At 38.7% G+C, this 26,427-nt stretch overlaps 2 protein-coding genes across 2 annotated transcripts; one reads left to right on the forward strand and one right to left on the reverse strand.

Annotated features, from left to right (window-relative positions):
- Nucleotides 1–105: 105 nt before the first annotated feature.
- SPATA1 (spermatogenesis associated 1) lies at nt 106–18,790 on the forward strand. Its single transcript, XM_056355778.1, has 13 exons — nt 106–1,422; nt 2,297–2,403; nt 5,942–6,059; nt 8,540–8,593; nt 8,692–9,022; nt 9,137–9,385; nt 11,070–11,196; nt 11,347–11,392; nt 12,380–12,488; nt 13,301–13,426; nt 15,253–15,422; nt 17,346–17,444; nt 18,279–18,790. The coding sequence occupies exons 1-13, from the start codon at nt 1,387–1,389 to the stop codon at nt 18,381–18,383; spliced, it is 1,677 nt and encodes a 558-aa protein (XP_056211753.1). The 5' UTR covers nt 106–1,386; the 3' UTR covers nt 18,384–18,790.
- A 484-nt stretch (nt 18,791–19,274) lies between these two features.
- Nucleotides 19,275–26,423, reverse strand: CTBS (chitobiase). The gene is made up of 8 exons (XM_056355779.1): nt 26,262–26,423; nt 25,897–26,035; nt 24,713–24,921; nt 23,939–24,110; nt 23,276–23,373; nt 22,405–22,566; nt 21,192–21,415; nt 19,275–19,594 (listed from the first exon to the last, which is right to left on the reverse strand). Exons 1-7 carry the CDS (start codon nt 26,391–26,393, stop codon nt 21,206–21,208), a joined length of 1,122 nt encoding a protein of 373 aa, XP_056211754.1. The 5' UTR covers nt 26,394–26,423; the 3' UTR covers nt 19,275–19,594; nt 21,192–21,205.
- Nucleotides 26,424–26,427: the final 4 nt, after the last annotated feature.

The raw sequence follows: 26,427 nt of genomic DNA on the forward strand, positions 1-26,427 counted from the left end.
GGGCCGGGCCCCCAGCGCGGCTGCCCCCTCGCCGGCGGGTGTGGGTGCCCGCGAAGGGGGGGGCGCCGGGAAGCACAGAGATGAGGCACACACACACACACACCCGCCATTTAACTACAGAGCGAGTTAAAAGAGAAGGCGATGTGAAGACCCAGGTGGCAAATCATGGTGGTTGTATCCAGCAGGTTACTAGTCTGGAGGTTACCTTGAGGTGTAATGAATGAAGTTACTAACTTTGCTCTTGCCAGCGTGTTGGGGCCTCGGCTGCGGGCTGGAGGCGATGGGTGTTTGCTGCAGGGAGCGTCTGCGCGGGAATGACAAGAGCATGAAGCCCCAGGGCGGGGGGCTGCCATGCTGTAACACGAAGTGCAACATCCCATGGGCATGCAGGGGCTAGTGGGAAAAACCTGTGCCGTGATCTGCTGCAGCCTTGGCTGGGAATAACTGGAGAAGCAGTGGGATGTTACGGTCGGGTCATGCGTGAGAGCTCGTTGTGGTGGATTTGTGAAGAGGCCAGTAAAGACGCGCGCCATTTTAAGTAGGCACCTCCCACTGAGGCGAGGTTCTACCGCAGGGAGCCAGGGCAAGGCCTGGGAGGCACCTGGGAGGGCTGGTCACTTGTGCTGGTGCAGAGGTAAATCAGGTGTGGCAGAGGTAGGGGGAGAGCTGCCAAGGTGACCAGGAGGGCAGTGAGGGCGTTTGGCCACCTGGAAGCCGGAATGGGGTTTGTAACCTGTGAGGTGCTGGAAGAGCCTTCAAAGTGGGAGCGCTGAGGAAAGGCACAAGGTCAGGGCAGAGCCATGGTTTGTAGTTGATGAAAGGATTTTTCTGATGTGGTCACCCAGCGCTGTGGGGTTTCCTTGGAATGCTGCGTTTGGCCAGCACGGTGTGCCGTGTGTGTGGCTGGGCTTGGCACAGCAGCTGTCCCTTTATCAGAGACAAACCCAGGCCCTGCAAGGGTCCCCTTTGGTGGGATTTAGGTCTGCGTCTTTAGGAAAACAGTACAATTGTGTAGAAAGTGACAGACAACCCAAGTATTTCATGAAAGGGGGGAAAATGTTAAGAGGGAATACTCCAGGGTAGACCTTTCGGAGGTGCAGGGCTGTGACTTAGCAGTTCCCCAGTTACTTAGGTGATACTGGCTTGCGTGGAAGGTGTGGCTGAGTCTGTTTGTCTGCAATAAGCTGGAAGCTTTCTGCCTCAGCACAGAAACAACCTTTCCCATTTTCACCAACGGAAAGAACAGTAAATGAAAATAAAGGGTGTTAATGGATAACTCCTCTCGTAACAGATTATCATGAAACTCATTCTTAAATAAATGTTTTGATCAAAAAGAAAGTTAGAAACTCCACCTGGCATTCACTGTGATCAAGTACAGGGACCAAGATGTCGTTCAGTCAAATGAGACCTCGAACATCACAGGTGAGAAATTTTTTACTTTTCCATAAAGACTTTTTAGATTTCACAAATAAAAAATATTAAAATAAGTGACACTGTACCATTTCTAGGGGACCTGAGGGGGAAAAAATGTGCTTTCAACATAGTATATATAGAAAGCATTCTTTTCTAGTTAATATTTAGTAACTCAACAATTGCAGAATTATTTAATATGGTTTATTTGCATGGTTTCTAGTTTTAGAGAAGTGTATCATCCTTGACAATACCATCTGATTTTCATTAAATATATCAAGACCTAGACATTAACAGTCCCACAACTACCACAGGTTTGAACACTAAGTGAGTCTTGCTCAGAGCAGTCTTAGTTACCCTTTTTGCAGACATCAAAAGGAGCATTTCTGTGCTTCCAAGGTAGCTAATATTATTAACAACTGTCAGAAATACTTTGAGGTTTTTTTTCTTGCTGGCAAGGTCAAGTCCTCGTGCTGTTTATATCAAGCTTTCAGTGCTTTGCATCTTTTGTCAGATGAACAATGGTAGGATTTCAGCTGAAGTATTCTTGTAACCATGACGCGCTCCAGAGTATGTTTTTGGTAAGCTCAGCCCGTTGCTGTCACAGTGACATACAGCAGTAGCACAGGCTCTCTTTTCTCCCATTTCCATTGTTTCACTTTTTCTATTGTGACTTATTTTAATGCTGTCAGCTAGCATTTGATCACAAATTGCTCTACTCATTGATTTTCTCACTATCTAGTCATTGTCAGATAGAGCTGCATTCTTCTAGTCCATGTGCTATCAAAGAAGCCATTTCTGCCCCTAGAAATTCGAAGCCTGCCTAAACAAAACAAAGCATATAGAAGAGGGTATCTACAGCTATGATCATCTGTTCTTTATTTAGTTGGTGGAGCTCCATGTTTTTTATGTCCCAGAAGAAGTGTGGAACTTCAAGCTGAATACAGTTCCTGTAGCTCTTACTAGCAAATTCATCTCAGCTGGGTTTATAAGGTGAGTATAGTCTTAGGCTTCATGTAGGTGTAAGGTCCTCTCCATTGTCCTTCAGTCATTTAGTTCAGCTGTTGCTCTACAGAATGCAATTACATCTGTCAGAGGAGACTTGTTCTCTAATAATTTCTGGAGGGTAAGTGGTGCCGATGGCTAGCGTTATGCTTATTTGGACTGTGTCAAGCTCAGCTGCATTGCAGCCCACGGTGTAGGCCATTGAAACACTTTCAGAGCAGTGCTAGTATTTCTGCGGAATAATTTTATGTTGTAAAATCACAGTCTTGTATTTTTTCTGTCTCCTTGAGCCTCGTTATCAAAGTCTTGAATTCTTTTCAGCAGCGGGCCAGCTTCAGGGCAGTGTGGCTTGATGAAGATGGGATAGCCTGTCAGTTCCCAGGAACAGGGATATGTCAGTCTGAGCTCTCTCAGTCCAAAGAAGGAGCTTAAGCCATGTTTCTCAAGGGGAAGCATTACAGCCCATACAACCACCAACATATCTTCCTTCTTCTTCAGTCGTATTTCTGAAAGGTTGCCCACAACACCATGTGCTATATTTGCTCTCCAGTAGCTACTTAGAAGACTTACTGAAAGAATACCTCAGTTCGTAGTCCTAGGCCCAAACCTGGCACAGAGTTTCTGTTTTAATCTTTCGTAACTTTGAAAGTTTGTTTTATACTCCTAAACACTTTACTTACAAAACCTGTATGTATATAGTGTGGTAAGAAATTGAAGAAAAATCAAATAATGTAAAGATGCATATTGAAACAGCTTTTATGTACACCTTGTCTGCTCCTGTGCAAAACCTGTCAGCTTAGCTTAAACTGCAGGGTATATGGGTTTTAACTAATATAAATTTAGGCTTATATTGTCCATTTAGGACAGTATATTGCACCGCTGAAAAGACTGACAGCAGTAGAGGCATATAGGGCAGAATGTATTCATTCTTGCAGGTTCTTTTGTTGAAAGGCTGCTCAAAACCAGAGGAAATAAGTGCATGTATCTGTTCTGTTTGCTATTCTAGTCTCCAGCAGAGGTGCAAAATACATGGATGGAGTGGGAACTAGATCATTTCATGCGATTGGACATCTGTCACCGCCTGCTCTTCTCTAGTTTATTTCACTAAGTCTCAATTCTGATGCGTCAACTTAAATTAGGATTCTCATTGATTTCAGTGGGTTTATATCTGTCTGGGTATTTGTTGCTTGCTAATGAGTCTTAAATAATTGCTAATTAACTATTCTATGGGTACTACACAATGCTGCGGTACGTTAGCATTACAAATAACTAACTAGCACCCGGCCAGTGTACCAGTCTTTAAAAAACAAAAAATGTTTTTAAAAATGTCTTATTATAATCCAGGAGGGGGAACAGCAGACTTGCTGGTACTAATGCTGTTTGGCCGTTGTTGATAGCACTGTCCAGTCAGCTTGACAATCCTAGTACTGTCTGAGTCAGCTTAACAAAGGATTCCTAGGTCTAAGTACAGGCTGCTTCCATTAATCATGAATTACAGGGAAATATTAAGTGTGTAATTATTTATGGCCCTGAGTTCTTGTTCCCATGAGCTTGATTTCTCAGCCTCTGTGATCTTTTATTTATTCCTCATTCCTCACCACAGAAGTCATACTTGTGTTATTTCTAGATGAGATGGCTGCAGTGAACTCTAGTTTGCATTGCTTTTAAAGGAGCACCCTGAAGCAAATGACTGTGATATGACTAGTCTTCTGCTAGCCAGTGGCTGCAAGTAAGAAATATAATACTATATGTTCCTAGAAGCTGCACTGGCAAATAATTTTTAGATAAATTCCTGTCCTATGTCTCAGGTTCTGTATACCCAGATACTTTTCTTCCAGGATACCCTGTAGTTGCCTCAATGTTTTCCCTACTGTTTATAAATGTCTTAGATTCAGTTTTCCTTTGCTGGTTTGGACAGACTTTATCAGTGAAGTATGTGCAGTGTTAGAACTGCCTCTGAAAGAGCTTGCATTTATTGTGTTTTAGAAGACCATTCAAAAGGTATATCTTCTCTGAGACATCAGCTTGAAGTAATGATACTGAATGAGAGGTCTTAGAGTTATAGATCATCTCACTTCTCACATAAGACCTTGGAAGGATGAGTATTGAATTATGTATCCAACTTTCATGTATTTCTTTATACATTTGAAATAGATGACATTAGGGCTAATATTTGCAGCAAGCGTGGGCCAAAAGTAGCTGGGGAAGAAATAAACAGTAGCAGAATCTACAGGGACCAAGCAGTGTAACCTGGATGTGTCCGCTCTGCAGACTTTGGCTTCCTCGGCTGCATGCCTGTGCTCCAAGGCAGATTTATGATCTTCAGGAGGGTCCTCAAAGTCCAGGGTGTTTGAAATAATGTGAGGGAAGCACTGTATCCCACTGAAGTACTGTGTTTATGAAATGAAACTGATGGTGTTTTTACACACCTGCAATGTGAAATGAAGGTATATAGGGGTGTTTGAAAGTGCAAACGAACCCTGAAAGGTTGATGTTGAAGACCTGTCCAGGGCGAAGGAATGGCACGTTCCTGTCTATACTGCTTACTGAGAATGGCACATGCTATCCCCCAAGCTGTGTCTGTGCATTGCTTGAAGGGTGATAGCTGCCTGGGTAGCTATCGTGCTAGGTCCTGCTAAGTAGTATACTGACACTTAATCAGCATGGGTGATTAACAGTCTCAGGCCTGAATTTGTTCCCCGGTTTATTCGGCATGGCAGCATAGGAGGAATTAGAATTGTTTATGCTGTGCTGCAGAGCTTTTATGTGCCTCTTGCACATTTGGTTTTATTCTGCAGAGATGCTTTTTATTCTACAGTGATTTTTATCTCATTACTAAGCTCATTACTTTAATATTTGCATGGTTTTCAGTAGTACGTTAAATGATGCAATTCATATTTGCATCAGCTCTCTCATCCTCAAACTATGGTGGAAGTGTTCACTCTGCAGCATTTGTTTTTTGATTTAAAATACATTTGCATGTATGCATGCACATACCCAACTGTAAATTTGTGTTGGAGAAGACAAAATCCAAGGAATGTGCCTGCTACTTGAAGTGGATGGTGGTGAAGTCTCATCTAGCCCATAGTGCTTGAATGGATATGTTCTACAGTCCTGGACCAGCCCTGTGAAACCTTGTCACCTATGTGGAAATGCATGACTGTAGTTTCCAATGTTTTTGTTATTCATCTGCAGATGAGCAAGAGCATTCTGAAGGATTCGTTTTCAAATTTCAGCTACTTCCACATTCTTCCTTTGTATGGGGTTCCTAAAATATAAATATTGCTAGTTAATGTAATGACAGCCCTTGTAATACAGTCTACCATAACGTGATACAATGTTCTGACTTTACCATACCAAGACTCTCTGGCCTGTATGTAATTAGGTTCAGTTCTAGGACATAATTTCCAATTTTTGTTATTCTCTCCACGCAAGCCAGCATGTATGTAGCATTATCTTCCCCCTCTTACTAACTAGCCATCATTATTTGATCTTACAGATGTATTAATGAATAACAACATTCTAGGGTGTCTCCTCACATCACATTAAGAGTGCTGCGGGAGAGGCTGGGAGAGTACCTGGGTGGAGTTGCAGTTGCAGATAAATTCAGATTTCTAAAATGCATTGGGAAAAGACTAGCAGTGGTAAGTTAATTATTTTTTTTTTATTGCTATTCTGCTTTATCATGTAAACTGCAGATTTCATTCCTGCAGATTAGATAGTATCAAATAAAAGATGACTTTAGGAGCTCTGTTAGCATTTGTTTTTAAACACGCTGGAGCATAAGCTCTTGTCAGAGCACATCTACTTCCCCAAATAAAAAGGCACAGTTGGACAGGTATATTAGGAACATCCTTTAAAGTATCACATGTAATTAGTTGCCATCCAGTGAAAAGATGCTAGTTTTGATAAGTCAAATGATTAAATATGACAAGTCTGGTTGCATGAAAAAAAAATATATATTCCCCTAAGGTCATTATTCCCAGTACATGGTTAGGGAATATGGCAATTGAAGAATTTGCAATGGAAGCTGAGTAAGTCAGAGTTCCTCTAATGGTTCCCACTGTGACCTGCCCAAGAACCTGTAACAAATCAGTCTCTGAATGAGAACTTCTCTGGATGTACATCTGTGTTCCACTAATTAGCCCAGTAATACAGCCTAAGATGTATGTAATCAAAAACCTACATCTCTGAATCATAACTGTTCCTCACATTGGTTCCTTGTATATTTATATCTTACAAACTATAGCTAAAGATTAAAGAAACTTGAAAATCAGTCCAACTGAAAGTTTGTTCTTGTAGTACACAAAGACTTAAATCATGTACATAAGCATAGAATACTTTTGTCTCTCATTTCACCTGTTCCTCATGGATTTGGAAATTAATTACAAGCTGGAAATTTGATGTCGTTCTTTATTTGCAGTGGAGTTATCACTAAAATTACTCACACAGAAGACTAAAATAAATACTAACTAATATGCAAAAACTAGGTAGGAAAACATGCAGAAAAACTTGAAGACTTTGACACAATCTAAATCTGAAAATGTGTGTGTCTTCGAAGAATTCAGGCCTTTTTAACTGGATGATAATAAGTAAGATGGTATATTTTCTGAATATACAGATAGTTTTGAGGTAAATGGAGGAATTTTCCAGCTTCCTTTAGAATGTCATCAAATTAATAAAACATTTGACTTCAAGTGGAATTAAAAATATCGGTAGATACAAGTGAAAATATGTAGTGGCAAATTAAAGATATAATTTTAATTTGGGGTATTTACTATTGCTTGATGTTTATAACAAAGTGTAAAGCAATAAACCAAATAACTGATTTATTTGTTGTTTAGGGTCATGGTAACCTCATGAATTACATTTCCATGATCAAATATTTGTTGAGTGGAGGGGGGGGGGTTCCACCCCGTCTTCTGTTTCACAACAGTGACAATGTAAGCAGCACTGAGAGCTGTACCCTACTTGCAAGTAAGGGTCTTGAATGTGATTTTAGTTTGTTTATTTTTCAGTTAATTTGCTCTTCCTTTTCTTGCATATAGCCCATGTCTCTGACAGTGAATCAGTGGCACTGCCCAGCCATTACTGAGAATAGAATTTGGCCCCATGTTTAGTTCAATTTCATTATTTAAGTGTAAGCTAAGATTTATTTTTTTTCCTGTCAGAGCACATCTTTCAAATAAACAATGCTTATCTTGGACTTTGTTTTTAGATGACTTAAACTCTGAAAGTATATATCACACAAAGACTATTAGGATAAACAATAAATACAGAAGACATAGGAGAGTAATTGTCGCGACGGAGGGAAGACACAGTCACTCAATATGAGTGATCAGCAGACTTCGTTTATTGTCTCTTACAGTCACCTTTTATGCCTTCTTATAATTAGCTCATACATATTACAAAAGTTAAGCTCATTATTGGTTAGTTGCCTAAATACCAAGCCCGCCCCTAGTTTCTCTTCTGTAGTTTTCTGTTCCCACCTGCAACATTCTTTTCCCACCAAAATCTTCCTCTTACTGTGTAACAAGGACAGCCAAAGACAGTGTATTTTGCTTTACTTCAGATAAGCTGAGAGCGATGTGCATTTTTGTCCAGCCAGCTGGACTATGTCTATGTGACCCTTTTCAGCTAGTCAGTTATCCACAAGTAATAGGTATTTTCTTTTTATATACATTAATTATTTTGCAGTATTCTGTGAGGCGAATAGAAAAGATTTACGTAAGAATCAGCATTTCTATTCAGATTCAGCTTAAAGCAACTTTTGGTAAAGAAAGTCAAAGACTTTCTTCTGCTGTGACTGTTGGATCATGTCCTTTGAACCATAACATAAAGTGCAAAGGATAAAAAAAAAAGAATTATTCAGTATATCCATGTACTCGTGTGGGTCTGATTGAAATTTTTGAAACATAGACAAAATAAAGTTTCAGTGCCATGTTAGAAAACAGGATAGTAGTCTATGTTTCTTCTTCCCCATGAGGCCACTACAAAAGATAGTGCTGGTTATGAAAAAACATAGTATGTAAAAGTGGTGATAGAACACAGAAATTAAGTGATATGCAACATTATTGATAAAAAATTATTTTATTGGTTATGCTTCCATTCTTTATCTTCCGAGGTGAAAGCAAAGCAAGAAACAGAACTGGAACTGAAGTCATTTGTTCCTCCTTACGTATGTATTGAATGGCTTTTAAGGCATAATTTTCAGAAACTTTTTACATTTTACATTTCCTCTTTTGTCCTGTCTGATGAATATGCTGCATATTATAGGCACTTTATCCTGAATTATATTTATTACCTGGAGTGGAATACTTTGAAGATGTTTATCCGTTATCAGCATCAACTCAACAAAGACATCACTTTAATGGAGAAGCTAATAGTTTTAGTTATGGATCAAGGTTATCCAGTCTTCCTCAACCAAAACCTGAAAAAAGCAAACAATTTTTAGAAAGTATACAGAACAGTTACCAGCTAGAAAATCAGGAAGTGCACAGATCTGTGGAACGGGGGGAGAAAAAACCTGTTCCAGTTTTGCACACAAAACATAAGCAAGATCATAACAACAGGATTCAAGAAAAACTAATACAGTTTAGAGAAAAAGGTTAGTTTAACCAATGTACTGCAGGAGGATGATGGAGGAGGAGAGGAATAAATATTATGGTTAAAATTTACAATAAAATAATATTTCTCTTTTCTAATATCAATTACTATGCAGATCAAAATGGATCCAATGGATCTCTCTTCACACCAAGTCATTCAAATCCTGCAGACCGGGAGTCTGGAAAGAGTGATATAGTATTACAGACCGCTCAGCAAAATCATCTCAGCCAAGATCAAGGAGAGCGTAACACTCCTGAGTGGAATGAGAAAGCCAAACGAACCACTCCCACTCTTCATGTAAACCTCAGTGATGAACAAGGCCAGAATAACCAAACACCCCCAAATCACGTTAAATATCAAAAGGGTACAACTGTTCATTGTCATCTTTTTGCTAAAGAATGCATTTTAGAAAGTTGGCAGAGTAAAGCTAAGTTTTAAGAAATTTAAAGCATGAGTTGGAATATTGCTGTCAAAACAGTATTCTAATTTCTTTAATAATGATGATGTATTTCAAACAGCTGTAGTTTCACTTTGGATTAGTCCTTTATCACTGTGTACTGATATAAGGAAACACTTTACTATAGTTGACACGCTTGTCTAATCTTATTTATATGAAAAAAATTACGAAGCAGCTACTGTAAAGATGTACGATAATGATCTCATAATTCAACAGCAATTTTAAATGAAAAAAATCTTGTTATCAGTATATCAGGGAAGCATTTATTCACTTACACTTCCGTTGTCATCTTATCCATGGCTACATTACTACTGAAGAGGAAATGTTTCCTCCCCTCCCTCCCATATAGTGTTTATTTATATGCATTCCTAAAACTGAGAGGTGAAAGAACTCTTTGAACAGGCTACAGTGAAAATACTACAAAAGTATTAACTAGAGAACAGTTCTTTGCAAAATAGAAAATGTTGTTTGGAAGAGATCTATTAACTGCTATTTCCTTTAAAATGGAGCGTCTTATGGATACTGAGGGCCATTAAATCCCCAAATGGTTATATAATGGTATATAATAGAATGTTAACATTCTTCTATTTTTAGTGATCACCAATAAAGAAATGACTGACATATTTAAGTTTGAGTGACTACTGCTGTATTTTCATCAAGATTATAATGTAAATTGGTTTTCAGGAAATAATTTTGAAAGACAAGTCTTAATATTTGAGTAGAATTTTGTAGTTAATGTAAAAAAGGTGACCTTTATCCTATTGCAAATTTTTAATGAGTAATTATTAAATAAGGCAATATTCTATTTGTCATCGGTATGGGCACCTTACAGATTTAATTAGAATGATTTTCTGGATATCCAGCACTTTGAGGAAGAAAACAAAATTCAGATAGTGTGTTCTTTGAGATGTGCCTGGAGAATGTATTAGAAAAGGCTTTCGTAGATGACTTTTCAGTAATTTCATTTTTCAGTCATAATATATCAAAACCAGCTTTATCCCTCCATCGTCATGTTAACTGATACTAAGTATGAGACTTCTTAATATACAAATATATATGTAAATAACTGAAAATTTTCCATAACTTGATTTTGAATTATGAAGATTGTAGGATTTTGTACTAGCAAAGGTAAAGCCTGTCAGCAATTTTCTTTTGAAATATTTATTGTACATATTTTAAAGCAGATAACATTTATTCATTAACATTTAAATGCAAAACATTTTGTTCTCCCTTTCTTGCTAGCTCCAGTTTGTAGGGGATCTTCAGTTTCTGAAAGACAGAAAGTGTTACATACAGAATTAGTTTAGGGAAGATGAAATAATTAAGTGGTTTCTTTATCTGTGATAATGTTTCTTGTAGTAATTGCCAGAATTCGTTAGGTACAAATTCTCAAAACAGATATCTTTTTTGTTTTTCACTTCATTTCTTTTTCTGTTATTTATACATTTCTAAGCCCCAGAGGTATCATTATTTATTGAATCGATTCACTGAATTTCTAATACATGTTGGAAAGTCCAGGCATTGACAGTCAAAACAGCTTGAATTTTGAGAGTGTAATCTATATTTTTTAATCATCGCTGTCCTTTCACAGAACTAACAAACATGGAAAATAATGACCACCAGAAAGATACTGAACTAAGAAGAGACAGAATACAGGGTTCTGGAATTATTAAAATAATGGAAGACCAAACCACAGAATATGCACACAAAAAACAAAGGTTAGTAAATAATGATTCTACTAAAATAACAGATAATATCAATGCATACTTAGAAAATTATTTTACAGACTTCAACTATATGAAAGAAAATGGGGGAAAAACCAATTTCATTACATTAATTTTCACTTACTGCTTTGATTTTATCTCTAGTTTCCAGCAATACAGAACTAACAAGTCTATAGATGATCCTGATGAGGTATGTTTTTAAAGATAAAATATTCCTAGTAATATTGAGCAATAAACATAGTCCTCCAGATAGAAATATTCTTATTTTATAAGACAGGTAACTCATTAGGAATATGAAATACTCAAATGTAGACTTGAGAGCAATTGAGAAAAGTTAATTTATGCACTGCTACTTAGCAGATTTACTAATGAAAAATCAACTATATTTGTAAACAATTAAATCATCAGAAGTTATACCTCTGGTTATAATTCAACAGAAACTACAGTTTCAGTCTCAGTCTTACTAATGTTACCTGAATTCTGTCTACAGTTTCTTGACAGTAACATTTTATCGGTTTTGTCTGTGACGTTTTTATAGTTCTGTATTTCCTATAGGACAAATTTGTCTTTCAAGCCAAGCAAAACTTCTGATAAAAACTATAAAATCCTTTAAGACATAGATATGATATAGTCATAGTATTAGATTAAGAACATGTTTAGGAAAACTCAGCACCCACGTGCAATTGTACAGCGTAACAGCCATCACTATTAACTGTGAGCCTTTGAGCTCTTGTGCAGAAGTGGTTGTAGTGGAGTCTTATGAAAATAATAATGGAATGGAAACTCTGCTATTGTAAATTTTAGTTCAGACTTTGGCAGTCCAGGCTTTGTAAGCAATGAGCCAGGTGGCAGTTTTAAGGCCCGTTATTTCTAGTGTTGCATGGGTGTGTCAGTAACTTGTGGGGTTATAGGCATGAACAAGAACATTTAGCAACAGTCTACATTTTTGCCTGTATGTTCTCTGTGATGTAAGGGTTCAGTGTTATGATTTTATTTGCAGAGGTCCAGCTGTTTGTAATTTGGCAATCATTTGTGCTGGTAACAGAATAAAAAAGCTTATATGCAGAATTCAAATTCAGCCCTCCCATTCACTCAGGCCACTTTCAGGGTATATGTCTTATGTAACTATTGAGGATTATGGGTTATGTCCTTATAGTTGTATCTTTTGATTCTATAGGCAGATGAAAACAAGAAAAATCATCTTACTTGTCCAAAAGAATATATTTCACCTCCTAGTCCACCTTTTTTGGCACTTCCTATGATTCCAGCTCAGGTTCCTGCAACAAGTGAGTATATGACTCCAAAAAGTTGCAGTGAAATGAATGGTTAATCAAGACTGAATAGTTAATCAAGACAGAAATACCTACTTTATAAAATATTTTGTACATACATTCATTGACAGTATTGTTACAAATCTTAATTTGTGGCTGGAAAATTCCAGGCATTTATAAATGCATGGGCTATTCATGGAACATGGCAGGTTCCCAGTGCTAGAAAACCCAGATTGTGGACTTGGGGATGGAAGGAGAAAAGGAGGGAGATGGGATGAAATACTGCAGGCTCAAGTGAGAATGTAGCAAAGAAAGCCGCTAGAAGTATTGCTGAGGATCCTCTACTGTGGTGGAGGGGAACAGTGAGAAAGTGAGTGATTGACCCATTGATGCACTCTAGTGAAAGTCTGAGATGCTATCCTCCCTATGACAGCAAGATTTTGCCACAGTTTATATCACGAAGTATTTTGAGCAGGAAATAATCTTTGGGAGGCTTTTTTGGCTTCCTGTGGCAAGAGTTTTCAATGTATGAAGTGTATACATATCTTGAATATATAGTGTTAGTGATACATTGTCTAGACATATAAGAGGGTGTTTACTTGTTTGTATGTATGTGTGTCTGGATGCATGCTGGATTTCTCACTTTTTCCCAATGCACCAGCCATTTTGAAAAGTTAGAGATAGTTTATTAGAATAAAATCATTTCCACTGCCTGTTCTGACAGGGCTTTTGGCATGATTTGTGATGGGTGCATTACAAAAATCTTGATTGATCCTTCCTATTTACAGTATCCAAATGCTTGCTAAACACAATTATAATTTCTTTAGAAAACGGGATGGTAGAACAATTGCAACAAATGAAGAAAGACAGAAGGCACATGGAAAAAACTAGAGAAGAGCTGATGAAAAAAGCTAAAAGGTTACTGGAACAAAATAAGCTGAGGAGATACCACGGTACACTTTTATTATGGAATTTGGAATGATTGAGAAATGACACTGAAACCAATGTGAAAAACTTTGTCTCCTTGTCAGTGAGCTTAATTACAGAGAGAGCAGTTTGCTAACCCGTAGCTCCGAGAAGGCTCATCTGTATAACAGCGTGCTGAAAAGGTTCAAGGTTGCAGCGTTTCCTTCCAGTTTTTTTGTGGCAGTCTTACAAAGCTAAAAATAGCCTGTTTTTTATAAACCTTTCAGGTTGTGCCCCATGTACATACAGTGCCCAGAGAGCTACCGCAGGTCGCTTTGCTGTTAGAGGCCCAGGGCAGCTGCCATATTCTAAGCCTACCTTTAGCTGGTGCTTGACAGAGGTTTTCGGTGTGGCGATAGGGGTTCTAGTTAAATTGCCAGCGTAATACTTTTTGTTCCTCCTGTCTAATGGTATTAAGCTTATGGCATGCAATTTACAAGCCTGTCATGACAAGCTTGACAACCCTTGTTTTTTAACAAGGAAAAAATCTCATTGAAATCCCACTCAAATTTTCTTCATAAAATTATTTTCAGGTTTATACTTAAACTATCCTCCCGAGTCACATTCCAGTTATAGAGATGAGGTTTAATCACTGGTGTTTGAAGAGCGTTCTCTTCGTACTTAAATACAGCTAAATCTCTAGGAGTCTCAACTGTTATTTGCAGCTTTGTAGAAAGAAGACAAGCCAATTCTTCCAGTTATTCTCTAAGGACATGGCTACGCTGCATTCTGCAGCATGGCGAGGCTGCATTTTAAAAAGACCAAACCTGGGTACTTGAAGCAGTGAATCTGTACTAGCGTGGAGCTGCAAGGCAGGATAATTTGCCTTGCTGAGATAAGCCCTAAATGGCTCCTGTGTTGTCTTAAATTATGGTATCCAATTAGGTAAAGTTTATTTCACAAGGATTCAAACAGCTTCTGCAGGTTCTTTAAGGAATGTCTTTATCTATGAATTATTTTTATCAGACCTGTACATTTTCTTAAGTAAGTGCATTTGTAAACATTTCTTCACAAGTTATGAAGGGACGAGCATATTCTGTAGGGACAGCAATGCAGTCTTTATTTAATATCCTCCAAAGATTGCCATGCTGACAGCCATTCTCGGTTACATACTGTATAGTCCTCCAACACCTAGGTTCTTTTGGGTAAGTTTCTGAGAAGCAGTTGTCCTGATTTCCTAAAATGTGCCTTGAAAGAAGGGATCATTTAAAACACTTTGCAGACGAGTGGACAGATGTATGTGGCCATAAGACTGCCACACCAGCCAGGGCGGATTTATGGGCCAGTTGTTGATAGCACATTAACAACGTAGGAGGAATCATATTTAAGTGTAAAGGTAAATAGCCGTTTCCCATAATCTTGGGACTTCTGTACAAAACTCAGCTGTTCAGAATCTTTGGCCCTGCAGAGCTCAAGTTTTGCGTAAATCTACAGTGCTAAATATTCTGCTACAGTAAAGCAGCGGACTTCAGACTGGTGGGCATACCAGTCTTTGCAGGTCTGGAGCACTTACAGTGCAGGTGAATGACAGCCAGGCTGAATGAAATTTTTGTTTTGGACCTTGTGTTGTATCTTGGTGGGCATACAAAGCCTCTTGTTGCAGGTGATTGCGTGAAAATTCAGTTGCATTTGTAGTGAATGTCATTTTAATGGAGATTTTTCACTAAGTGCTTTTTTAAAAGAAACCTACTGCCATGTTTTAATGTGTGCATTGGCCAACTTAATCTTGTGAGATCAGTTGGTCATTACTGTATTCAACAGACTTTACCATAAGGTGAAAAAGACCAAACAGTATTACTGTTTTCCTTTGTAGTTCGTGAGGAATGGAAAAAGAAGTACTTTGAAACTAAGAAAGCTACGGTTTCACTGGAAGATGCTTTAAACAAACTGCGACAAGATGTAGAGCTTTATCACCAGAAATTACTCTTGCAATTGAGAGCCAGAGATAGCCGGAAACAACCAAGCAACGTGACAAACTCCAAGGTATTTGTTTGTATTATTTAATCTCTTTTTTTTACACAGCTTGGGTTTTTTTAAAGTAACAAATTTGTCACCAAAAAAATGATGACTTGTAAACTAGCTTTAACAGCCAAATATCTTGTAATGATCTGAAGTATAAAATTCCTTCAGCCCATTCTTTTCAAAAAGACTGAAGAAGTGCTTGAGTCTTTGTCTTTGTATAATACCTTCTCATAACAAAAGCCCCTTTTGTTCAGTATGATTAATGAATTTTTCAGTTCTATATTGTTCTCATCATCCCAAATTTGACATACAGCTGTAATGAATTCTAGTTTGGAGGACAAGAAATGTGTCTGAGCCTTTTGGGGTGGTTGCACATCAACTATTGTGCAACTGTAAGTCTCACATTATGCTGTTGGTGTCAAATCAGAGAGGAATTAAAAAAAAGAAAAGAGAAAAGGAGGAAACACCTCTCCCAATAATTATATATGCTAATTTTATAAATATGTTAATGGAAGCAAGTCTGTTGGCAAATCTGGAGCTAGACTAGGAAGAATAATTGTCCCTTTCTTGTATCTGAAAGGTGGGAGAGTGTATGTACAATCTAAAAGTGTATATTATATACAAACGTGTATTATTTGAGCTATCTTAATATAAATATCTACAATATAAAAATATTAATAAGGTTGGTATTACATTATATTACAAGCTATATTTAGGTATGTTATTCCTCCTTTTGGGAGGGGTATCAGTTGGGGTTTTTTAGGTCTCTCTGGCTAGACACCAAGAAGCCTTATGTGAACAGATATGCACAGCTTAACATGCATACGGCAGTTACTTATTGGCTAGCACACACAGAAGATAGCTAAGATTTAATGAGCTTTTAGACTAAGGATAAGTATGCTCGCCACCCCTTGTAAGCAACGTGCTGGCCAGGGAGGCGTCAGTCAGGTAGGAAGAGTCAGGCGTTGGGGAACAGATCCCGCTGTCACTGGTTTCCCATCTTCCACCAGCTTTGTCCTCACTGGTGACTCAGCCCAATGACAGGGTGATTCCTCGGTAGCCCCCACCTAGTCTGACAGCACTGCCAGGTTTTTTTCTGCATGACTGTGTACCTTTCATGCTTTCTCAGTGGTCTGTGCCACGGTTACATGGCTGTGCAGTGGCAGAGCTGGGAATTCGACCCCTGTACGCAGGCAGCTACATCGCTGGGTGGGGAGAAGCTTACAGCAGGAGCTCAGAGATGAGAGGCTACAGATACTAATGACTCCTTGTATGGGCAACTTTATCACATAATTTGCTTCAGCTAGCACTTTAATAGCATTTTTAAAGGCTTGGAACATCAAGAAACTACCATGTACACCCCCACCCCTCAGCGTTACAGACTTGAGGGGGCCATGGCTTACACAAGCGGAGTTTCAGAACCTATATTTTGAAAGTAGAAATTTTACTTTTACAGGTTAATTCAAAGATAGGCCCACCCACAGCTATGGCTGAAGTGACGTGCTGTATGACCAGGAGATTATCTGCCCTAAACATTACATGAGTGTAGCAATCTCATCAGTAAATGTTACTGTGACAGAGTGATGCTAGGCCTGTGAAGGAAAAAAAGTCCGATTTGAAGTATGCCTTTTTATTATAAGTGGGGAGTAGCCATAAAATATAATTGCAAAACAGTGTGCTGTGACTTGGGAGATCTGATCTGGAGCTGAACTTCCCAAAGCAGCAGGGAGTGGAAAAAACTCTGCACCCAGCTGAAGGGCGCTGCCCTCTCTGGGAGAGGAGACTGCTTATAGATGAGAGACAACCGGTGCACATCAAGGACTGGGAAAAAAAGCAGGGGAGTTAAGAGTTTAGAGGATTTTTTTCTGAGTGGTGAAGTAACACCCAATGAATAAAGAGGTGCACTAATGCCACTCTTTAAAGTTTTGTTGTTTTTTCATACAGAATTACACAATCATACGGATTACTACAGTGCAGCATGAACTCGATCAACTGAGAAAGAAGGTGGATGATACAAAAATGAAACTCATAACAGAAATTAAGGTACTCTGCCTTTTAATTAAAACAGTTAAAACATTACTATGTGTAAAAAGCTTAGATCTTCTCAAACATTAGATGATGTAAATACTTGCTAAACAAACAGCTCTTGTTTTATGCTGTTAAGTTTTATGGTGTTAGTTGTCACAACTTTATCACTTGAGCCAAATTACTCCAGAACACTAGGGTATTAGATGATTTTGAACGTATTTCAAGCAACTTAGATTTTTCAAGGTACTATATAAGCTAAGCTTCACAATCTCTTTCATAAAATTCCCATTTCACTCAAAAGGTAATTGAAGGAACATACTTGGTGAGGCACTGATCAGTCGTAGACCATGGCTAAGGAAAAAAAATGGTATAAAAAGGAAAAAAAAAAAACTTTTTAAACAGATGGCCATCTTAATCTGCTTTATTCCATACCAGTGCTGCCTGTGGCTCCCGTTCGAAGGACAATGATAGTATAGGCCTTCGCATTGGATAGCTTTTCAGCTCTGAATACTTGGAACAGGAGTCCTCCACATTACAGAAATTGCCCATGCCCCTGTTTACTGGGTAATTTAGGGTGGATGTACTCGCTACACCTCCTCCATTGTATAACAAGGAATGGAAAGAACAATGTATTTCATACCTGTCTCTTAAAACCACCAAGGCAAAGTACAGGAGAAAGTAGTGCTAGAATTAGGCTATCTAATTAGATGTGTAAAATTTTACAGATGAAAAGATATATCCTTTATTCAGCCATCCTGTATAAAATTCAACCTTAGTTTTATAAACCTATATGCATATCAACTCCAAAACTTTCTTAAATTGCAATTCCTTAAATTACTTGTTCTGCAGATGAGAAAGCAGGCAGCAGCTGATTTACAAGCACTGAGGGCGGAACTGACACAGAAGAAGATTCATTCAGCTTTAGTTCTCCAGTCCAGAAAATCAAGAATTTAACAGGATGGTGTGACTTCAATATCTGTAAAGTCTACAGGAGCTCTTTAATGTATATAGAAGATCAGAATTTCATAGCATTTGTTTGAGTGCCCTTGAAGTTACCTTGTAAAAAGACATCAACTATATAAATGTTGTGGAATTTGTATACTAGGCTACTGAGGTACTGCAGCTCACTTCTTTTTAAATCTCACTATGAGATTAGTCAGCTACTTAAACATAGTTTAACCTAGTAATGTGCCTGAAACAAAGGTAAGTTATTTTAAAAGTGCAAATTAGTGAATTGTGTAAAATCAGATTGGTGTGCTGATGTCCTTTCATCAACAAAATACCTGCTAAGCAAATAAACCTATTAATCTGTAATCCCCTGTTCTTATTTTCAGGCACACACACTAAATTTTTTGGAAAGTTATTACATACATCTTCTGTAGAACTATAGCAATTTACTGTTTGTAATGTACAGAACTTCACCTATTTACTGAAGTATATTTTTGTCATTATATGTCTTATCTATAAATTACCAATGTATTATTACCATATTATTAAGAAGTATGAACAAAATCTCAGATAATCTCACCTTATTTCATGTCTAGCTGGTTTTGTTCCCTCTATTACCAGGAAAGCCACGTGAACATTAACATTCTTCTGCATTAAGTGAAAGAGGCAAGCTTTGTCTTCGACAAGCAGTAATGATGATACTGCTCCAACCTACAGTATTGTATATTCTGTTCTTTAAGTTCAAGCTCATGCATGTGCTTAGATAATACTCTTTCTGAAAGAGTAATCAGAAACCTCTTCTTGATAGTAACTTTTTTCTAGCTCTCCTCTTTGCCTCTTTGCAGTACCACATGTTATGTGAAGCAGAACAATAACATGCCAGGAATTAGTCAGCTGAAAAGTTGACAAGGCTGTATTTATTACTGGAAGTGAAACACTCATGGGAAATCAAAAATAAGGTAAAATAATTATGCAACTCTCCAAAGGACTAACTTCCAAATGTCTTGAGTCAAACCACCCATTATCCAATTTGTTTTCTTAAAGATAGGATTTAACAAAAAATTAGTGTTTTTTAACAAAGTATTAGCTAAAATATCAAATGAATTATTAAAACTACAGCTGCTTTTACTCAGTTCAGGATTGGATCCTACATCCTGTATTTCAGAACTGTGTCTTAAGACACAGGAGCAGGCAACTAGTTCCCAGAATATCTGAACCTAAAAAAGAAAAAAAGCAACGCATAATTCTTGACTGCTACAGGACAGAGTTTTATAATAAAGTCATGTGGCCTTCAGTTAAGATTTTGTAAGTCAGGTCATCCACACCAGAAGACCTCTCAATTTCACAAGTATCTTATTTCACAGTATTTTAGCATAGTAATGCAAATTCTGAAGTACCTGTATGTCAAATTTATCAGTTTATCCTAAAACCTACGGATCAGAGTTTTAGTGAAAAGCCCTCTGATTTTCCAAGGGATTTTTTTTCTTTATGTGAGAGCAGTAGGCTTAACTTCTGCTTTCCATCACCTGCCGTATCAAGCAGTCAGACACTCATATTTAGTCTTCCAGTCACCTCCTCAGCAGCCATTATGGTAGTGCTGCTATTCTGTGGTGTTTTCCTGGTAACTATTTAGCAAGAGAAAAAAACAAACCAAACAGAAAAAAAACCCTCATAACTGACTACATATATCTAATTAAATAAATTGTTTAATTAATGGAGTCACTTAAGCAGGACGCAGTTGCGCTTTAATTTGATTGTGAAACAGTTCTGAGAAGCAGCGTGGGCTGTAAGCTGTGGAACAAGTAAAGCATAAACAGACAACACTGTTTACCAACCTTAGTGAAGACAGCATCTTATTTAACAAACACTCCTGTAAACACCAGTCAATCCTTCCATCACTACAGCTATTTTTAAAAAGTTACACAGTTTCTGTAGGCAAATTATTGTACGAAAAATAGAACTGGAAAGAAAAATATAACTACGTATTATTTCAGAGGCAGCACCACATAAAAACAAACAGCAGGCTACTGAATGAACCTTAAAGTATGTGGAAAAAGACATACGCAGTTCATTAAATAAGCCTCTGAGTTCTAATTTTTTGGTTTGAAATGGAAGAAAACATCATCCAAATCCTTTCCATATTAATGCTCCTTCTTCACGATAAGGTCTAAGATTTTTGGCTTTTGAAAGTAAGGAATTTACGTGATACATAAACACAATGAAACTGGAGTTTACTGAATATTCCTCTCTAACAAGTCTGACAGAAATCTTACTGGCAACAACTACATGTTACATAATTTCTTCAATGTATGAAATATTTTAATCTTCAGAAGAGTAACCAAGTATGAGCACAAGTTTCACCAAGCCGTGTGTAAGCAACAATCTAGCTCTCCAGTGTTTAACCTGATTCAAGAGTGACTTAGCTGAAATACAGGTTGGGGTGGGAAGTCAGAAAGCTGAGACTGCACCGTCAGACACCCGAACGAACACTGGCTGCACCAGGCAGCCCAGCCTTAGCAAAGGATCGGTATGAGATGGCCCCTGTAAATCCACCACTTGGTGTTACTTGTTACCAGATACACACTGCGTTCAAGCTTTAACCAACTTAGCGTAGTTGTGAAAAATGAAAAAGATGAGCAGTCTTTTAAAAAAAAAAGCTGCTGAAGCAACATTGGAACTTTTTGAAGAACAAAAAATATGGCTTTGCATATACAAAGTAAGAAGATGAATTTGGCTAGCTCTCCAAGTTTTGTAACCGTGGTATATTTATGTAAGTCAAAATCTATGATAGTATAAGCTATAATAAAAAATTACCAATTTTCATCAATCTAAATCAAGGGTTCACGTAGTTCTTCCGGGGTCAGGGCTTGCCACATGGCTTCAGTTTGTTGTTCTGCTACAGTTTCCCTGGAATAGTCAAGACTATTTCCATTCCACATGCCAATGCCCCTTAGACCTCGGTTCTTCACATATGCTGCTTTTAGAGAGATGCTGCGGGGATCATCATACCATACTTGGTGGAAGTGACCAAGAGAATCCTAGAAAAACATTTAAACACTAGCATCAGTATCTACCTATCTATATAAACATGACACATTAAATTTCATTGAGTTTTGATTACATGTTCTGTTGAATGCAGTGAGAAGTACAATTAAAAATCTATGTAGATTTACGTAATACTTTCCTGATTTACAAATTATTTTTCACATGGGACAATTAAAATTTTTAAGCCACCTACTTGGCTATTTTTTCACTTGTGGAATCTAAGTTATAAAACACATTTTATAAAACGTTTTAACTGAAGTTAGATGAAAAGACTTTGCTAGTTTGTCCTTCAATAATTTTTTAAAACACAGCTAAAATCTCAGATACACTAACCTAACAGGTGAATTTCATTAGAGATTTTTTTCAGCAATGAAGAGTTTTAGAGGAGGTAATAACATTTTGTCAAATTCTTGTTGCTTTGACCTGATGATTGCTTGCAACACCTTTTAAGCATCTACATGTGAAATTTAAAATTATGTCTAAAGAAACAAGATGAAATGCATACACAGAGCTGTTCATGTAGGCACAATAATTAATGGACTCTTTCACGATGTCTGTGTAAAAACCAATTGCAGACGAGAGTATGCATGCAAGCCACTGGGTTAGAAAAACTTACGAGCATTTTCAGAATCTGTTTTAGTTTAAATCTGTCATCAACTCATAAAAGTAACTATAATAGTGAAGCATGGAGCTATAGGATTTCTTTGTGTCAAAACATCCTTTGTGACATGATACAGTCTCTTAAGAAAAGCGCGAAATAATGAAGATCTTTATTACTACTGTAGGCTTCAGTCACTGCACCCCTCTTTCAGACTAGAAATTCAAGACAGGGAAATCCAGCCATCCTTTACTACACACACACACACACACACGAAAAGAAGTAAAAACCATAAATGGAAGAATCTAAACCCTGAAAACTTTCTCATCAAAAAACTATGGTTCATGAACACTTACTCCACAACATGATGATAGAGACACTTACCTTGTATTCATAAAATGGAGACTTCTGTACCTCATCCCAGAGCACCCCTGAAAGAGAACTGTTCACCTGCTTCATGATTGCTCCATAGGGGACCTGGTGCCCTGCAGCATCACTGCAAGGAGCCCCACGGAAAGGTATTTTGGAAAGAGAACAAACATGATCCTGGAAAAAAAAGCAGAAGGCATGAGTTTCACTTTATATAGATTTATAGAACTCTAAAATGGCAATACAGCCAAGAACAAAGTCACAAAAGGCACTAGGGTTTCAAAAATCCCAAATCTTCAAGTATCTGTGGTATACATACGATTTGTAGACAGAAGTAAAGTAAAACAGTTAAATTTTATTCACTCTGTATTAATACAGGATTTGACATCATATATGACGGACATCATGCAATTTATAACATTGTCTTGTCTTTTCCACTTTTAATTTACTCTTACATTTTCTGTAAGTATAATGTTGTTTAAGACTCCATTGCTTATCCGTAAGCTGCTATACTTTTTAACAGTCATAGTTTCACTGTGGTTTGTTGCACCTAGTCTTTAAGCAGTGAGCTTAGTGATGGTGTTGAGAAGACAGATTACAAGTGTGGACATCATCTCTTCTTGTAACACCTATAGCTCTTTAGTCAGATATGCCAATTGGGTATCATGGGGTTCAAGTTGCCTAGGGAGAGATAAAATGCCTCATTTGGTAACACACAGTTATCAGCCAAGCAGAAGTCTCTGTCTTGAGTCTCAGCTTTATGTTCTTCTGCATCAGACAGACCACAGTATTTCCTAATCCAAGAACAGGATCACCAAAAATCTAGCTGTCTCTTTCCAAGGAAAAAATGAACAGTACAATTGCTAATGACTAATCTTCAACTTACCTCAGATAGGTTTTGGCAGACATAGTCGTAGCCATACCAGGGGACGCCCATCACAAGCTTCTTAGGATCAATGCCCATAGTAATGTACTCTTCATAAGCTAGTTTTGAAGGAAATAAAAATTAAGACACATTATTGCATTTTCCCCATGCTTTTTATTCTTACAACTAATCTAGAGCCAGAGCCGCCAATACAGAACTTGCATGATGCCCAGACAGAAGTGAAGGTACAAGCTCTTCTTTACCTCCCACCTACATACTCCTAGTCTTGCTCTATTCAGATCCTAGTAACTGCTCTAGTTGCTCACACTTAAAACCAGCTGCCCACAGCAGCAGTTCAGAAGAATGAGAGAAATGTTTCAGATTCTTTGCAAGCCCAGGCAAATACCATTGCTTTGGCTGCTGTTCGTTATTCTGAAAGTGTTCCTCCCAATAGTAGGGGCTAGACAATTAAGTTACAAGTAACAATACACAACTACTAAAGGTCTATCTGTAGTGTCATAAGGATCCGGGATAGTATTTTCACATCAGGACAACCACGTATCTGAACACACTTGAAAGCCTAAATACAACCAACAAACTTGTCTAAGAAAAGGCAATCTTTTCTATCTATTCATGTGAACAAATGGAAATGTTCTGACTCCTGGGCAGGCGTTTTGTCCTCACCAGCTAAAGTCTGCAGGTAAGGAGCATTGGCTTTCGCAATACAGTCTGTCCAGATCTGGCTCTGTTCATCATAGGACATCACAAATAAGAAGTCACAGGCATGTGCAATCCCAGTGTAGTTGTAGCACCTTCTATCTATGCATGCCGGAGACCAAGCCACATCAAATGTTACCTGAAGGAAAAATGCACAACTTTTAGTAGTGTGTATGGCACTTAGGCGCCCTTGTTTTCTCTTTAAGAAAAGCTTACTTTTAAAGACAGTATTTCCCAAATGCTGCACCGCATTTAACATAGAGCGATACAAATGAACTGATAAACATTGAACAGTGAGTGCCCTTACTAGTGAATACAAAACACCGAAGAAATTAAAATATAACACGAAAAGCATCTGATCGAAAATATGAAGCATGATGCAAATCCTTAAAACTTTAGTGATGGGTTTACCAAAACATTGTCAAGCTTTTGCACCAGAAGGCTCTATTTGCCCTACTTTAAAAGACTTACTAAGCCATACTAATAACTGCCAGCTCACAACAAGGCAGTACCATTGTATCTACAAATCTCAGCAAAACATTTCTTCCATTTAAATTAACAGAGATCAAAAAGAATGATTCTTATGATAGCATATCATAGCTAACATTCATAATTAAGCATGCATGAAAATATCATGCTTTAGATCTGCACAAATTTTTTCATATTCATATGCTAAACAGCATTCTTGAAACTCCTTGCATTTCATAAAGTTAATATTTGTATAAAGTACATTATTACTACCTGTGATCCTGGTATTTCTCTGTGAAAAGCATCTGTAGTTTCTTTGACAAGCTCTGTTAATGCATAATACTCGGGGGAGGTTTCATTCACTTCTTGCTCTATATCTATGTTAATTCCATCCATATACTGGTTTTTTGCAAGGTCCACCTGTTGGGATATCCATGCCGCTCTTTTAGCAGGATCAACAATTTCCTTAAGAGGTACATCACCTAGAGAAGAGGCCTTGAAGAGTCAGCATGTATTTGCACCACAGTAATAGTAAGGAGGAAAGGTTTGCCTTTACTAAACTAACAAACAGAACCACAAAATAAAAAGCCTCCACATCCATACTGGTAAAATACAAAGGAGTTAATTTTTTTTCCCCCAAGTGTAATTTTGAGAACCCACCCCAGAAGAGATTACCAAGCTTCCTTAGACAGCAATGTTTAAAATTAAGTTCCTTTGGGATTTTTTTCTATAATTTTAATCTCCTTACTTCTACGTAGTATTCTTTTAGCCACTGTAAACTATCATGCTTGAAATAAACGTACTTTCAGTATTTCCACAGAGCCAGAGAGACTGTGTCTCGCTGTTCCGATAAACATAACTGTTACGCTTAACCTTTGTGCTTTCCACATTGTGGTCCTGGATTCTGTTTATGCCTCAACAGAGCCGAACCCTGATTAGATCACATAAGCTGTAAGGGACTTTGACTTTCTAATCAGCATTTGTGCCTGCACAGAGGTCGCCAGTACTCATGTTTTAAAATTCAGCCATTTCCTAATACAGAGGGATTGACTGAAGTGGAAAGTACTGAAAATTACTGGAAGTCCCTTCCCCTACCCCATCTTTTGGGTACTTTGCCAGAATGCAGACTCAAATAGGCATCTTCTACAGGACCTTCCATTCCTCCCTGCTCCTCCACAGCTGTGACGTTCCCCGTTACAGGACTTCTATTAGGTATCACCCGAATGGTTTTGTTACTTCTGTGGCAGAAGCCACTGCTGCTTTTCAATACCCTGCATACCAGCAGGTGCAAAAGGCCAAGGCATTACAGTCCTGTGTGCTTTATTCCCTAATTAATCCTCTTACTCATTTTAATACTGGGCATACAGGCAAATGTGAAGTGTCAAGGTGTTACAGCGCTCTGTGTGTGTTCTTATCCGTGGTACCCCACAAACGCCCACCGGCTCACACGAACCGACCTTTCAGGACCACCCTGGCGCCTCTGGAGTGCACCTGGCACACCAGCTCGGGGTCGTACTTCCCGAAAGCTGCCACCGTGGTGACTTTCGACCAGTCGTAGGATTTCCAGGCATCCGTTCCCACATCGAACACGAAGACCTGGAAAAGGGGTAACAAGCACCCTCGTTAGCTCCGAGCGACTCCCGCCCCCCTGCCTCTGGGAAAGGGGCCCTGCCCGCGCTGCCCGGCGCTCCGACAGCCGCCACGGCCGGCACCGGGCTGGGCCCCGGTAACGCAGGCAAATGAAACCCGCCGGCGGCGCCGTGCCTCCCCCCGGGCCGCTCTCCCCAGGCCCCGCGGCCCAGCGCCGCCGCGGGACGCGCACCTCGAAGCCGCCGGTGCCCGTGACGGGGTGGCAGAGGCGCGGGTCCCGGCAGGGGCACGCAGCGGCGGCCGGGCCGCCCAGCAGCTGCAGCAGCCCGAGCGGCAGCAGCCACCGGCCCCACGGCCACCCCATGGCGCGCCGCCGCCTCCGAGCGGGGCCGGCCGGG

Source organism: Falco biarmicus, chromosome 11 (genome assembly GCF_023638135.1).
Source record: "Falco biarmicus isolate bFalBia1 chromosome 11, bFalBia1.pri, whole genome shotgun sequence".
Taxonomy (NCBI): domain Eukaryota; kingdom Metazoa; phylum Chordata; class Aves; order Falconiformes; family Falconidae; genus Falco; species Falco biarmicus.

Coding starts and splice junctions, on each gene's coding strand:
- SPATA1 (XM_056355778.1), top strand. CDS start 1,387: ATGTCGTTCAGTCAAATGAGACCTCGAACATCACAG. Junction 9,386..11,069: donor TCACGTTAAATATCAAAAGG/GTACAACTGTTC, acceptor GTCCTTTCACAG/AACTAACAAACATGGAAAAT. Junction 15,423..17,345: donor GCAACGTGACAAACTCCAAG/GTATTTGTTTGT, acceptor TTTTTCATACAG/AATTACACAATCATACGGAT.
- CTBS (XM_056355779.1), bottom strand. CDS start 26,393: ATGGGGTGGCCGTGGGGCCGGTGGCTGCTGCCGCTCGGGCTGCTGCAG. Junction 26,036..26,261: donor CGGGCACCGGCGGCTTCGAG/GTGCGCGTCCCG, acceptor CCCCTTTTCCAG/GTCTTCGTGTTCGATGTGGG. Junction 21,416..22,404: donor CTCCATTTTATGAATACAAG/GTAAGTGTCTCT, acceptor ATGTTTTTCTAG/GATTCTCTTGGTCACTTCCA.